The sequence below is a fragment of the Platalea leucorodia genome, assembly GCF_965183815.1.
Source record: "Platalea leucorodia genome assembly, chromosome: 2".
NCBI lineage: Eukaryota > Metazoa > Chordata > Aves > Pelecaniformes > Threskiornithidae > Platalea > Platalea leucorodia.
In genome coordinates, this window is record NC_138824.1 from 96,764,081 (window position 1) to 96,777,277 (window position 13,197).

The window sequence follows — 13,197 nt, forward strand, 5'->3', positions numbered from 1 at the left end:
CCATTGATTTGAGCGGAGTTATTGATGATGTGCTTAAGCATACACTTTACTAGGGATTGATTTGTTCAGATAAAATGGCATGAGAGAACTCATGTGGCAGCAAAGATAGTGCACTGGTTGTTGTGGGACGTTACTAGGAAGAGATTAAAGAAAAAATATAGAGGGATCAGGTTATGATAATCAGCATAATCTATCTAGCATCTGTAGGGAAAAAGTACTGTATTCTGGTGTGATATGAAAATAAAAAAAAAGATAGAGATTGAGGGGCAGAAAAGGGGAAAAACCCTGCAGACCATCTCAAATGGCTCTTCTGGCCTTGTTGGCTCCCAGAAAGAGTGCTAACCCAGCTAACATGGCATCCTTACCTCGTTGGGCTCCCACAGCCAGACATCAAAGGTTGGTTTCCGAAGTGCTTCTATGGTCTCCTGGGACAGCATGTACTGCAGACAAAAAGGCAGTCAGTGTAAATGAGGGTCCCCAGCCCTAGCATGGGACCTGCTGTCGGCATGTCCCTGGGACTCCTGGGGTCCCATTCACGTGGGGTTTAGTAGTATTTCCCAAGGACAGAGCAACTGACCTCTCCCTCTGCCTGCCCAACTCTTCTTTCCCGCCCCACCAGCTGCTCATGGTCACTCCAGGATGCCCACACCTGGTGAGCAGCAAGCCCCCAGGCAGCTCGCTGCCTGCCACGGCACCAGCTGGCAGGCTGCTGATGGGTGGAGATCCTTAGGGAGCAGGGAGGTGGAGGGTTTGGGAGAAAAGGGAGGTGGTACGGACGGGGTTGCAGGTAGATCCAGCACGGGGATGTAAAGGGTGCAGGGCACAGATTCATCCCTGGCTGCACTGCTTCTGCTGCCTGCAGACATTCAGTGCAGCCAGTCATGGCTGAGTGGTGTGAAGTGCCTATGCTTACAGCGTTAAATTAGCTGGTGGGTATGATATATTTACTTTCAGATGATTTATACTCTCATTTTGAGTATTTTTTCAAGAATGCCCACATTTTCAAATTGGTTTTCAGCCTGCAAGATTCAAGTGATGTTTTGTCGTTATGCTTGGAGGCTTAAAACAAAATCAAGCTCATTGGCCAGTTATGATTTTTATACAAAATGAAAAAAAAAAGGAATGTGGAGGGTTAAAAGACCAGGAGAGATCTGGACTCTACCGAATCATATTTTTGAGACTCTATTGATCAGAGTCTTTCTGGGACACAAAAACCTTGTAGCTTTAATTGGCCCATTTACCATGGCTGTCTCTAATTAGTTTGGGCTTAGTGTACCGAGCAGGTGAATGAAATTGTATGTGCCATCAAATTGTTGATACTTAATCCAAAGAAGAATAACACCGAAGATTAATTTTGCTTCTTGAGAAGGCAATGATTTTTGCATTTGCCTATATAATGTACATTTAATATGACATTCTGCAAGAAATCTGTGAATTAGCAGTACAGATTTGTTATTTGATAACAGTTTTGTAATGACATCTTCTTTCACTGTATTCATCACTTCCTGGCCTCACTGATATTGGACAAATCCAGCACTTGACAACTGATAACACATTTTTCAAATCTGTCAAACAGAACCCAAACTTCTGAAACCAAAACTCCTATGAGCTTTGGTCTAGGAACAACACAGACTACCAGTTTACTCTGCAGTCAAGCAGTACAACTCTTCGTTGCACTTGTTGTTAATTCAAGATCCTAATATCATAGCAGTAGATCAAAGGTTGATCTGACATAGATATTTATCAAGGGAAAAAAATAATTTTTAGAACTGATATGTTTTGTGAAAACATGTGTTAGCATCAGGAGCACAAGCCTCTTGGGCAAAAATTAATTAAAAAAAATGTAAGTCTCATGATGTCTGCTTCAGAGACCTAGAGGTCACTTTTTCTAGGCAGAGCAGAATAAACAGCAGAACTTATGATTTGTTGCTCTGTAAGGCCCTGAAGACAAATATATCAGGATGCATGTGCATATCATACACCTGCATCACACCGGACCAAGTGAATTTGAGAGTGGTTCAGCCAGCTTTAATGTGTGCAGGCAAATGCTCACTGTTAAACTATGATTTGCACGTGTGTGAGCTGGTGTTTTGTCAAGGTGTGAGCTGGGCACTGAGCAGGTATAACCTGGTAGCTTTGAATAATTCCTGTGGGCAAAGAATGTTGGTGCTAGGACCAAAGATCCTGTGTGCTTCATGGTTTCAGCCTCATTCATCACTGTGGATTGTACTTGCCCAGTAGACATTTTTCTTCAAGCATTACTGTTTTCTCTAGCAAATACACTAACTCATTTTCACAGGGACAATGAATCATTCTGGAGAGAATCCAATGTCGCATTTTCTCTTTGTTTCCCTAGGTGAAGCATCTCCATAAATTACTTTTTAAATTAAAAAATAATCCATTAGGAGAAAACAGGCAGCGGCACTATTTTCAATTACAGTACAACATTATAGGCCATTTTTGATTGTTTGCTACGAGCATGGAGAATAAACAAATATAACTAGACAAAAGAGCACTAAATGTTGACGAATGTAAAATGTTCATTAACATTTCAAACACTAATGAGCTTTCAAGTATTAAAGACTACTGAGGATCCAACTTTAAGTCACTGCAGGCAATGACAGGTTTTTCCATCGGCTTTCAGGGATTTTGGATCAGGCTCTGGGTTTAGAATAACCAGGAGGTAGATGGCTAGGGAATCATGCACTGTAAACCAGCACTTGTCAGGATGGAAACGCGTGGTAGGATTCTGGAAAGGGCAAACATTGCGTGGTACCTTTGGGTAGGATGGTACATCCCGCCTGGGAGTCGGCCTCTTGTTTTCATCCAAAAAGCTGTACTTGCAGGGACAGTTAATCCTGAAATGAAATATTCAGTGCTTAACGTTGTGGCAACAAAACCGCAGTGCCTTGAAAAATGCCAGAAGTCCTCTGGTCTCTCAGTAGGTATCACTGGGAGAATTACCCCACCGCCCAACCTCTCCCTTTCTAATGCAGTGTTGCTCAAATGTTTTAGAAGTGTGATCCTCTTTAGGATTTTCTCCCCTTGTGCAACACCCCTGTCACCCATTCTCCATCTATTTGAATTCAAGCAAAGAGCATCTGTCTTCAGAAAAGTATCCATGGATACCCAATCACTTCTATTTAAACCAAGTAACTTTCCGTTCAGCGAGCAGCTTGCTGTCTGTGGCAGGCATAGTTGTTTAGTGCAGGCACCCACTGAGCCCATGGCTTAGTGCAACCCAGCTCCAGGCCTTGGTAAAAGCTCGGGTGAGACCATCCATTTGGATGGCATGACCATCTTGCCTGCTGACCTTCAGGCGGGACAACAGCAGTGAGACACAGCTCAGCAGACAGTCTGCTTGGTTCTGGAGGAAGGGAGCTGCTGTCAGTAATTACAGGTAATTAACCCTTGCCCAGTTATTAACACCAGCACGCACTGGCAGCTATCTACTCTTTCTTCCTCTGCCTGTGCAATAGCCAAGCTGATGCTATCCCACCTGAGCAGATGACTATGATGGCAGGAGGTGCACACCAGCCTTACAGCCTCTGCAGAACATCTAGGTTGCTGCATTGCAGCGCGAGAGCGGTTTCTTGCCTTACAGCCACAGGGGGCACAATAAAACTAAGAGCTCTGTGGTATCACCCATGGCAATCGTGATACTTTAATTCAATACGTGTTTCCCAGGTAGCTGGTCACATGGAGTTTAATAACTCTCATGTGATGTTGATCTGCTTGCATTTTGCATTTATCCCTGTAGTCCTAACATTTGGATTATCCTTTCTCATTTTTAAAGCCTCCTGCCAAATGAAACTAAAAGAAACCCCTCAAAGAAGCCAACCAAAGTATTCCATTAACTTCATTTGTCCCTTTTAAAATTATTTCACGTATTCTGTATCGTGTCGCTTTTTAGTGCTTCTCTTTTCTGTTGGGAATCGGTCACGGTCTTTTTTATTTTCTCCTCTTAACATTGATGTCTGCTATCATTTCTGATGGTAGTGTCTGAATCCTGAGAAAGTTATGTCATCTTACGGTTCATGGTGGTCAGCTGGCTTCAACCATCTGCCTTTTCCCACCCTGCTTAAGGGGATTCTCAGCTGGTGACGAGCTGTCGTAATTGTTTCTAAAGCTGTTTCCTCAAAACAGCTCAAAAAAAAAAAAAAAATACCCCACTGTGAGGGGTATTAGTAGGATAAAAATAGTGAGATTGGGGCAGTCCTTGCTCTAATTGGAACCGGCTGCCAGGGTTAACTGAGGGTCAGCCAACTATCTGTAATTCCCAGCTGTAGTAAGACATCGGAAGCCTTCATCCTACCACACTGGGGAACGCACCGGAGCCAGGATGCATCAGACCTTTGCAAATGTAAAACTGTGTCTGCAAATGATCATGATTTTAAATGACACTATAATGTTATTAGCATCTGCCAGTGGTGAACGCAAAAAGCAGACTAGCAAAAAAAGCAATTTGAGGGGATGCGAGTGGGGCTGCTTTGCTCTTCTGATGGGGAGAGATGCAAAATTCACTGTGCGTGATTACTGTTATAAACTTAGCTGTTCATCCTTACTCTGTCATTTGGTAATGTAACAGCAAACGTAAGAATATGTAAACATACAAGAATACAGCTGTGTACACTGTGATATTATTGCAGGAATATACACACTCACACATACTTATATAATTAAATTTAGATGTGAGCTCTAATTGCAACTGTAATGCATTATCTAGCAAATGACATTGCACAAGGGATGACAAGTCTAAATAGGAGCAAACCCATTTCCATTTGCCCTGGGGTGCCTCTGTCCCCATCCCCAGCATGCACGTATCTCACATCAATGGGAAAGAGCTTGCTCGGCCTCTCTGGAGTGCAGCACCCCCAGGCTGGGGTCGCCGTGGGCTAGTGGCATGGCTCCTGCAGAGCCGTGGTTGCTCAGGAATAGGGAAGCACGGCTCATTCCTCAGCAGCTCCCGATGGGGTCCCTCTTAATGGCCAGCCACCAAGGAGCATCATCTCCTCACTCTTATAGCAAAAAGAGTTATACGCTGGTTATACGCTGAACCCGGCCACATCTAGCTGCTGCTTTGAGACCCAAACCCTTAGGGTACAGATAATCATGGGCAGAATTTTGTGCAAGGAGGAGGAGCTTTTGTGCAGCCAGGAGGAGGAAGACCCAGCTCAAGGCAACCAAAAAGAACTGTGACAGGTAGCTGCCACATCGATACAGCGCAAAGTGATGTCGAGCAGAGCGAGTAAAGCTCCTGCTTCAGCTAAAGCAGCTATGCAGTGCAAGCTGAGAGCAAGCTAGCTTGGGTGTCTGTGCCCAGCACTACCTGCTGCCGAGCACCGAACCCATTTTTACCACAGCCTTCCAGCATCACACTCCATGCTGGTCTCTGGCTTTTGGTGGCCGTAATATCCCACTTGAAGCCTTCCGCAAAGACTCCACCTCAGCTGGAGCTGGCTGCATTGGGCAGATGCAGCACGCCCCATTCCTGTTTTTCTTGTTAACAGATTGCTGTTTATACTACAAAATATAGATTGTAAGGTGACAAGGTCTGGGACGGGAATGCGTCACGGCTGCTGCTGGGACAGTCTCGTACTTCCTGATGTGTGTGACAGCAACAGGGTGAACTTGAAGTTGCCATAACTTCTTTTTTTTGATTTTAATTCTCTATCTGCCCATGCGTCACTGCACTCATAAATGCCGCTCTCCCAGCTCCCCACAACAGTCGAGGAAAAGTGAAGACACATGCACGGGCACACACGTTATTCACGTCACACCTGGCGCAAATCAGCATATGTGTTTTTGCATGTGCTGCCAGTCTGAGCTCTGATTTTTCTAATGAAAATTCCTCACACCTGAACAAGAAATGATGCAAGCCCCAGGGCAAACTGCAATTCATCCTACTGGTATAAATCTGGAGCAGATCTGAAGTTAATAATGTTACTCTGCATTTATGCTAGTATGACAGGTGAATTTGGCCTTAGACTTAATAGGAATGTATTAACACTGTGCCTCCTGACATATCTGGATAGCAAAATTTATGAAAGTGAGTGATTATAAAGCCTAATTCTTTTAGCAAATCCCCCATTGCCCTCAATAGGAAATAGCTTTGATTAAGGGTCAGGGAATTTAACCTCAAATGAAGAAAAAGAGAGAGGCTGTCAAGATAGTATTGTTATATTTGCTGAGAAAAATCCCCTTCACCCACACTTTGACCAACACAGTATATCCCTTTTCAGCAACCTTCCCAGAAGTGCTCATAATCTCACAGTGATGATTTGTTTGTCCTAGTGGGGTATTTCAGTGACACAGGGGGCAAACTTTCCAGCTGAGACCGCGTACCGTACAAAATGCAATTTTCTGCTGTAGTTTTAATTACAGTGAAACCAAACTTCACGATCACAGTGAGCCCTTGAATTAGAAAGTAAATTCCCAATTTCTTGTTGAAATTGAAATGGGTGTTTTATAATAGCATGAGATCATAATTAGAAGAGCTCCTACATATTTATTTGACACTTTCCCAGAATATATTGGAGCTGATTCGAGCGTTAGCTGGTTCCCTACCAAACACCGCACTTTACAGAAGTTCTTTTCCCTCTCCCTCTCTCCTAGTAAATCTGGATGAAGAATTCCCATTCTGTATGGTGAAAAATAACTCTCCGTTGCAAGACCTTTTTCTCTATTCCCGCAGCCTGAGCTATTTTAACAGATGAGTGGCTATAGATCTTCAAATGTTAAATTAAAGCCACTTAATGGTTATTGGTTTCCTTGCTCCTTTACTTCCAAGCCCAGAAGGTAACTCAGTTCTGCGGAAACGTTGCATTAGGGTTTGAAACCAGATGCTTATTTCTTTGGTTAGGTCCAAAGCAGAACTTACCTGCTGCTTCTTGCTGCCATTTCCTCCCTCATCTTTTTAATGTCGCTCTTGCATTTCTCAATCTCCACTACTTTCAGGCCTTCCACTGTCAACAAAGGAAAACAACAGGGGTGTTACCATGGAGAAAGTCGAAGGATCTCGTTTCCCAATTGTGCAAAATTTCAAAGGGCTTTAACAGTGGGGTTATCCAGTGAGCCAGCAAGCGCTTACAGTCTGCCCCGGTTCTCACATAGGCAGGTGCTGCCAAAGCGATATATCTTGAAAACCCATAGGAGTTCTCTGCTGCCAATTTTAGATAATAGCCACAGTATTTTAATTCACAAAACGGCTATAACGTCTCAGCTTTTCCACGATTGTTAGCAGCAGTCAGCTGTTCTGGTGCCTTCACTGCTCTGCTGTAGAACACGAATCAAAGGAAATCCTGAGCAAAAAATACCCTCCTGTGATGGGATGATAAGCGCAGCTAGGCAAACATGTCCCGGTAGGATCAGAATTCCCATTAGGATAAAAGATTTTCATTTGAAAGTTCACGCAGAGCGTTAAGGAGCTCTGAGAGGCATTGCTAGATACAGAGAAACCAAAGTGAGAATGCAGGAGAGAGAGAAATGTTGAAAAGTTTTGCTCTAACGATTGAGTTGGTTTGGGTTTTTTTTTAGGTATTGAAGATCTGTCACTTTTTGCCAATCAATTTTGTAATCAAACGTTATTTCTGCATGTGGCACAAAAAAATCCTATATTCCCCTTCTGTATGTAATTATGAGAGCCATAAGGCAAAAAGTTTGATTGCCTGTTTATGCAGCAATGCATTTCATTCCATGTAGCCATGAGAACCCAACGTGGTGCGAGAATGAAAATAGTCTCCCTTTTCTTTCCCTCTCGTTGAGCTATCAGCATGCTCAAGGACATAACGCAGCACCATTTATTAAGTACATGTCATTCATGTGCAATCACTTCACAGCTCATTTGTTTACTGAACTCATTGTTTGCATGGACAAGCTGTGGTTCGGGGGAACTCAGGGGAATGTGCAATCATACAATCAGTATTCGGTCACTTTCTTAGAAAATAATAGTCAAAATCACACTTATCTGGAGGGTAGCGTGTAAGTGATAAAAAACTGCCTTGGAAGGGCACAACTCCGTAGATAAGCAGAGACCTCAGTTTTGTTTTCTTTATGCTAGTAAGAACAAAGATTGCTGTTGGAACTGGGAAAGGGGAAAAACAGAAAGCTGTATGAACCAAGTCCAAAATGCCACATATTAGGAGAGGAAAGGGAAAGGGTTTCGATTTATGCTTGATTACAGGGATACCCTCCACTTAAAAATCCCATTTCCAGATTAACGTTTTTTTGTCTAGCATTGTTACAATCAATTTCTTTGGGTGATCACAATGGGATGATAGAGGCAAGATGCTGTCCTGCTTATTCGATATCTTCATTCTGGATATCTGGCTGCATTTTTTTGGTTACTCAGTTCCACTGCCGATGATCAGCTGCAGCTGACCTGCAGGCCCTGCGCCGCTATGTACCACCTTGGTGCATTCATTCAGGAGAAGTTCGTGGGTAGCCCATTTGCCAAGCTGTCTAAATGGTGGCCAGTGCCTATTTGAAGCAGTAGGAGCAAAGCGGAGTTATCAGACCAACAGGGTAGTGGGGCAGGCAACTGCAGAGAGAAGAGGAGTTACGGTGCAAAATGGCAGCCCTGAGCATTTTTATCGTATTGCATCTCTTTAGTTTTCTTCCAAAACCTCTCCAGGGGAGCAGAGAATTTACATAATTATTTTCTTAAGGTAGATGTGAGATGCTTACAGATTGTAAAGGGTTTTTGCCAGCTCCCTTATTCATGTGTGGGCTGCTGTGCGAACACTGGAGCAGAGTAAGTCAAGCCACAGGACACAACATTCCCAGCACTTGCCCTGCATGGATGCATTTTCCAAGGGGAAGTCACAAGCTTTAGATGGGATTTAAAAATCAGTTAAAAGATTTGGCTCCTTGAAAACACATCTCTGTGACGTGGTCTCTAGATAGTAGCGGGAAGGATGCTGAGAACATTTTATGTGAGGTGCAGATGTAGCGCTGTCATGAGCACTTATGCCCACACACACATCCCCTCTGGGGAAGAAATCCTGGAGATCACATGTGAAAGTGGTGGAAAAGGGATCTCCGAAGGAGGTAGGAGAAAAGGCAAAACAAAAGCACAATTCTTTTCACATTTGGCTCACAAATGATAAATGGCCTTGTCATGTGCACCGATTAGGGGCCCATTATATTATTCTGCAGCAAGAAATACCTTCTGTAAAGACCCTGTGCTGTCTGAAGAAATCCTTGGGCTGAATCCAGCACTGAAACACGGCTCTTAAAGCAACCTCTGGGAGCCCAGCTCGAGTAGGGAGGTTGGACGCTCCCTTCCCCTCACAGTTTTGTTTTCTAAACATGAAAGCCTGTGATTATTTCAAAATGATGTGGATTTGGCTCTGTTGCAAATTCTGGAAGTCCAATTTCAAGCAGATGGGTGCACTTGTAGACAGGCAACCCGGGGAGCTCCTTCCCACAGGCTGAGGCTGCTAGAGATGGGATCGCGAGCGCTCAGGCAGAATGGCAGCAGATTGCTAAGTCTGCTGCTATTTCCATCACCAGCGAGATCCACTTACAGAAAGAAGCCTCATCTGGGGACCAGTGAATTCAGTTCACCTGCATGGCACGGCAGCTCTGGGTATGCTGCCTTCCCTAAACCAGCAATAAAGTGCCGGAGAATGCAAACGCACAACTCTTCCCTGCCGGCAGCGGCGTGGAAAACTTTGTTATCTCCCTCCGTTGCCGCGCTGCCAGTGTGAAAAGGCAGCATGTGTGCAGGGTGCAGCCGGGGGTCCCAGCGGGCCATCGGGGAGAGCCAGTAGCCGAAAGCAGCCCCTAGCTGGCTGCAGTAGTTGCTCGCCTGGGCTACCAAGGGGATAGGAAGACCCACAGGAATGCTTGCCTCATTTGCTCTAGTCCATGCCGCTTAGCCCTGAGGACTGGCGTTGGTCAGAAGTTTCACAGAAAATGCAGAGTGACTGAGCTAATTTTTCCTTTTTTTTTTTTCACTTTCTTTTTTTTCTTTTGGACAAAAGAATAAATCAGTGGAGCCTCGGGTGAACTGTAGCCAAGCAGACTGGGAGGGATTGCTACTCGGGCGCCTCGCGGAGGTCTGTGCCGGGGGTAGGCACGCCGCAGGGTGCACCCCTCCACGGACGTCACCAGAGGACTCCCACCCCACCAGGAGCCTGCAGCTGGGGTCGCCTCTGGGAGAGGTTCCCCTGCAGCTGCTCTTTGAATAAGGACATTTTTTTCCTCTCCCTGCTGATAAAGGCATCAGTCTCACTGAGCAGCTGCAGGGTCAAGGTAGCTTCTGGTCAGGGGAAATGTCAAGAAAACAACTTCCATGAACCAGAAACTTTTTTTTTTCCAGCCAACTCTAATGAGAAAGTGCTTGCTGCAGCTGTGATGCTGGGGAAGACTCTGCCCGCTCCTGGCTTAAATGCTGCGTATCAGCGAGGATGTGGCCTTTGGTGTCAAAATGGTGCTGTGCGACAGCACATACTCCTTCTCTGCCTTTCTGGGGTCTGTGTTCTGCATAATGTACTGAAAAACAGCAAGTCAGATGCTGTATGGGGGAAAAAAGACCAAAAAACAAAAAAACAGAAGAGGAGCTCTTTGGCCAGATGAACTTAACTTGGCTGTTGCACAGTAACTAAATGCAGTTGTGTTACTGTTACCACACTGAACAAGCGAGGAAATTGATGCTGCCTGGTAGTCTGCCAGGCAATATGGCCAGCAAGGGGTGAACCCCCATGTTTGCAGCCCAGAAATTACTGCCTCGCGAGACAACGAGACGTACCCTCCGGCTGTATTTCAGCACATGCTACGCCGCCTGTTTATGGACGCTTCGGTGTTCGCGCTGTATCTGTGCTGCAGGTGTAGCGCACAAATGTGCTGCAGGGAAAGACCTTGCCCCATTTCGGGCCCTTTCCCGGCAGAGGGAGGTGCGCGACATGACACTTAGCAGAAATGCAGTCAGGTGCCAGTGCTGGCGCTGGGCCTCGGTCAGCAGTGAGGAGCGACCCGACTGCTTAATACACAGTAAATGCATTTCTGACAGGAGAAAGTCTCTCTGCAAGACAACATGTTTGATCTGTGCAAATATCCGACTTGAAGTAGAAGGCAGGCAGCTGCGGTACCCTCCTTTAATTAATTACAAAATGCAGCAGCGAGCCCAGGTGTGTTGTGGGGGGGCGTTTTGCAGGCAGTGCCCGTGCAGAGGCATGGGGGGCACCGCTGGGTGCAGGGAAGGTGACGGGGGACGGGGATGGGGCACGAGGGGACGTGGGAGGGCAGGCCGGGGGGCTTGGAGGTGGGGGACGGGGAGGTGGGTGGTGGAGACCCTCTGCTGTGGGGACATGGTCGCAGGAGGACGTGGCCCAGGGCCCAAAGCTCATCGGGGGGCTCGGCAGCCCCTCAAAGGGGAGCCCGCCGGGGCGCTCCGGATGCCTGCGAAGCCAGGCGTCCCTCCCCGGCCTCGCCCCGCCAGCCGGTGCCACCACGGGCTCCCGCCTTCCCCGCGCCTCACCCCGGGCTGGCCTGCGGCCTTTGGGGCTCAAGGCCGCCCAAACTATGAGCGACTGGAGAAAGCAGGGGGGCTGTGAGGAGCGGGACGCAGTGGGGGTACAACAGGGGCAGGGAGGCGGGGGGTTTCTGAGGCATCGGTTCCCACTGCGATACGAATAAAGGGACACTCACATTCAACCTTTTTCTCCAGCATTGCCAAGTGATTAGCTACTTCCGTTTTCAGCTCACTGATTTTAAAAACCCTGAAAAGAAAACCCTCATGTATTAATGTTATACATTTAGTGTCATACCTACCCTAGGTGCAAAGGACTTTTGCTAGAAATGTCTACATTTTTCAGAGGACTGATCCGTCCAATGGCAGTTGCCATAAGGAAAAGAAAATTTTCCATGGAAGTGCTAAGATTTGGGCAGAAAATACACCTGAGTTTAATTTTCAGAAAAATTAACAACAAATGATTTTGCTATGGCTCTGGGAATGTACTGTGGCTCTGCAACACTTCATCACCCCCTCTCTCCGCAGTGACTTGTTATTGTACCCCCTAGGGAAGCAAAGTTAAATTGATAATGCTTCGCCTAACAGCAGCATCTTGGTGTTTGCACACTCTGAAGCCCTCCTCCTTTTGAGTTATGCTGGTGATTTGCTGAGCTGTGGTGGGATTGATCTGTCTTATTGAAAACAGCTGGAATAAATTAGACTGCTGTACAGGTGTTCAGAAATCCTGTTGGAGGGGAGACATGTTCGGGTGATAAAGGGAAAAATGACACAAATCAGATGATTTGACTGTTCAGCAAAGAAGCATTTCTTTTGCTTCCTAAGAGGGCAGGAGCATAATAAGGACATTTATATTTAATACTTCATCTCCTTTTTTAGATCAAAGTTAATTGCCAAAATCGCTTTTGGTTTAAGATACCGTATTGCTGTCAGCAGGAAATCAGGTGTGTACCAGGCCTAAATTTGGCAGGAAGAGTGGGATTCGAAAGAGATCTTAAATGCCCCTCTGCCTCTTGTGAAAATTTCACTTCAGGCTGATAAAAGAAATAGCATTTTAAATTAATAATGATGTTCAGCTTCTTACCTTGAGAACTGCTCGGCAATCTGTCCCAATAAATTCTGGAACAATTCTTCTTTCTCTGAAAAAAATAGGAGGGAGACTTAACAGAAAATGACAGAGGAAAGAAGACACCCTCAACCCCCCTGCAGAGTGACATCCCCATACTTCCAGCTCTGATGATGAGGCATTTAGCCAAAAAGTCCTTCTGGTCCTTTGAAGAGTGACAGCGTTTGGGAATGACTGCTTGTCTCACCTGCCTTCCTCTGCCTGCGGATTACAGTCAAGGTTTCTCAGAGGATTTTTGGGCGGTGCTGGGTCTCTGAGAGGTGGCTTGGTTTAAAGCAGCACTCTCTGGAAAGGAGATCCCTTTTGCATTTCTTGAGTGGGACACCCAGAATTGCCATCCACTTTTGAAAGGTCTGGCTTACAAAGACTGCCTCTACACCATCAGCACACTGTGCCAGAGTGCCCACGAACAACGCAACAGCTTATGAAGACAATAAAACCCAGTTTGCCTTTCAGATTTACACTGGGACATTATCCTGGAGACCAATTTTTTGGTGCAAATTCATAAGGATTGTACTGCTATGCATAAAACTTCAGGCAAACATGAGATGCCAAAGTGACTGTCCTTGCAGAATGAGGTCTGCCATTCCTGTGGGAT

At 45.8% G+C, this 13,197-nt stretch overlaps 1 protein-coding gene across 3 annotated transcripts in view; it reads right to left on the bottom strand.

Annotated features, from left to right (window-relative positions):
- The window catches only part of PDE9A (phosphodiesterase 9A), a gene marked incomplete at both ends in the record, with an annotated part of 49,011 nt that overhangs the window by 13,935 nt on the left and 21,879 nt on the right, over nt 1-13,197 (bottom strand). For 2 of the 3 annotated variants that reach the window (XM_082305149.1, XM_082305148.1), the window contains 5 exons: nt 366-440; nt 2,777-2,858; nt 6,881-6,965; nt 11,653-11,723; nt 12,558-12,612. In XM_082305149.1, the coding sequence (XP_082161275.1) occupies nt 366-440; nt 2,777-2,858; nt 6,881-6,965; nt 11,653-11,723; nt 12,558-12,612 (368 nt within the window). The remainder of the gene's footprint in view (nt 1-365; nt 441-2,776; nt 2,859-6,880; nt 6,966-11,652; nt 11,724-12,557; nt 12,613-13,197) is intronic. The other variant, XM_082305150.1, reaches the window with a different exon arrangement.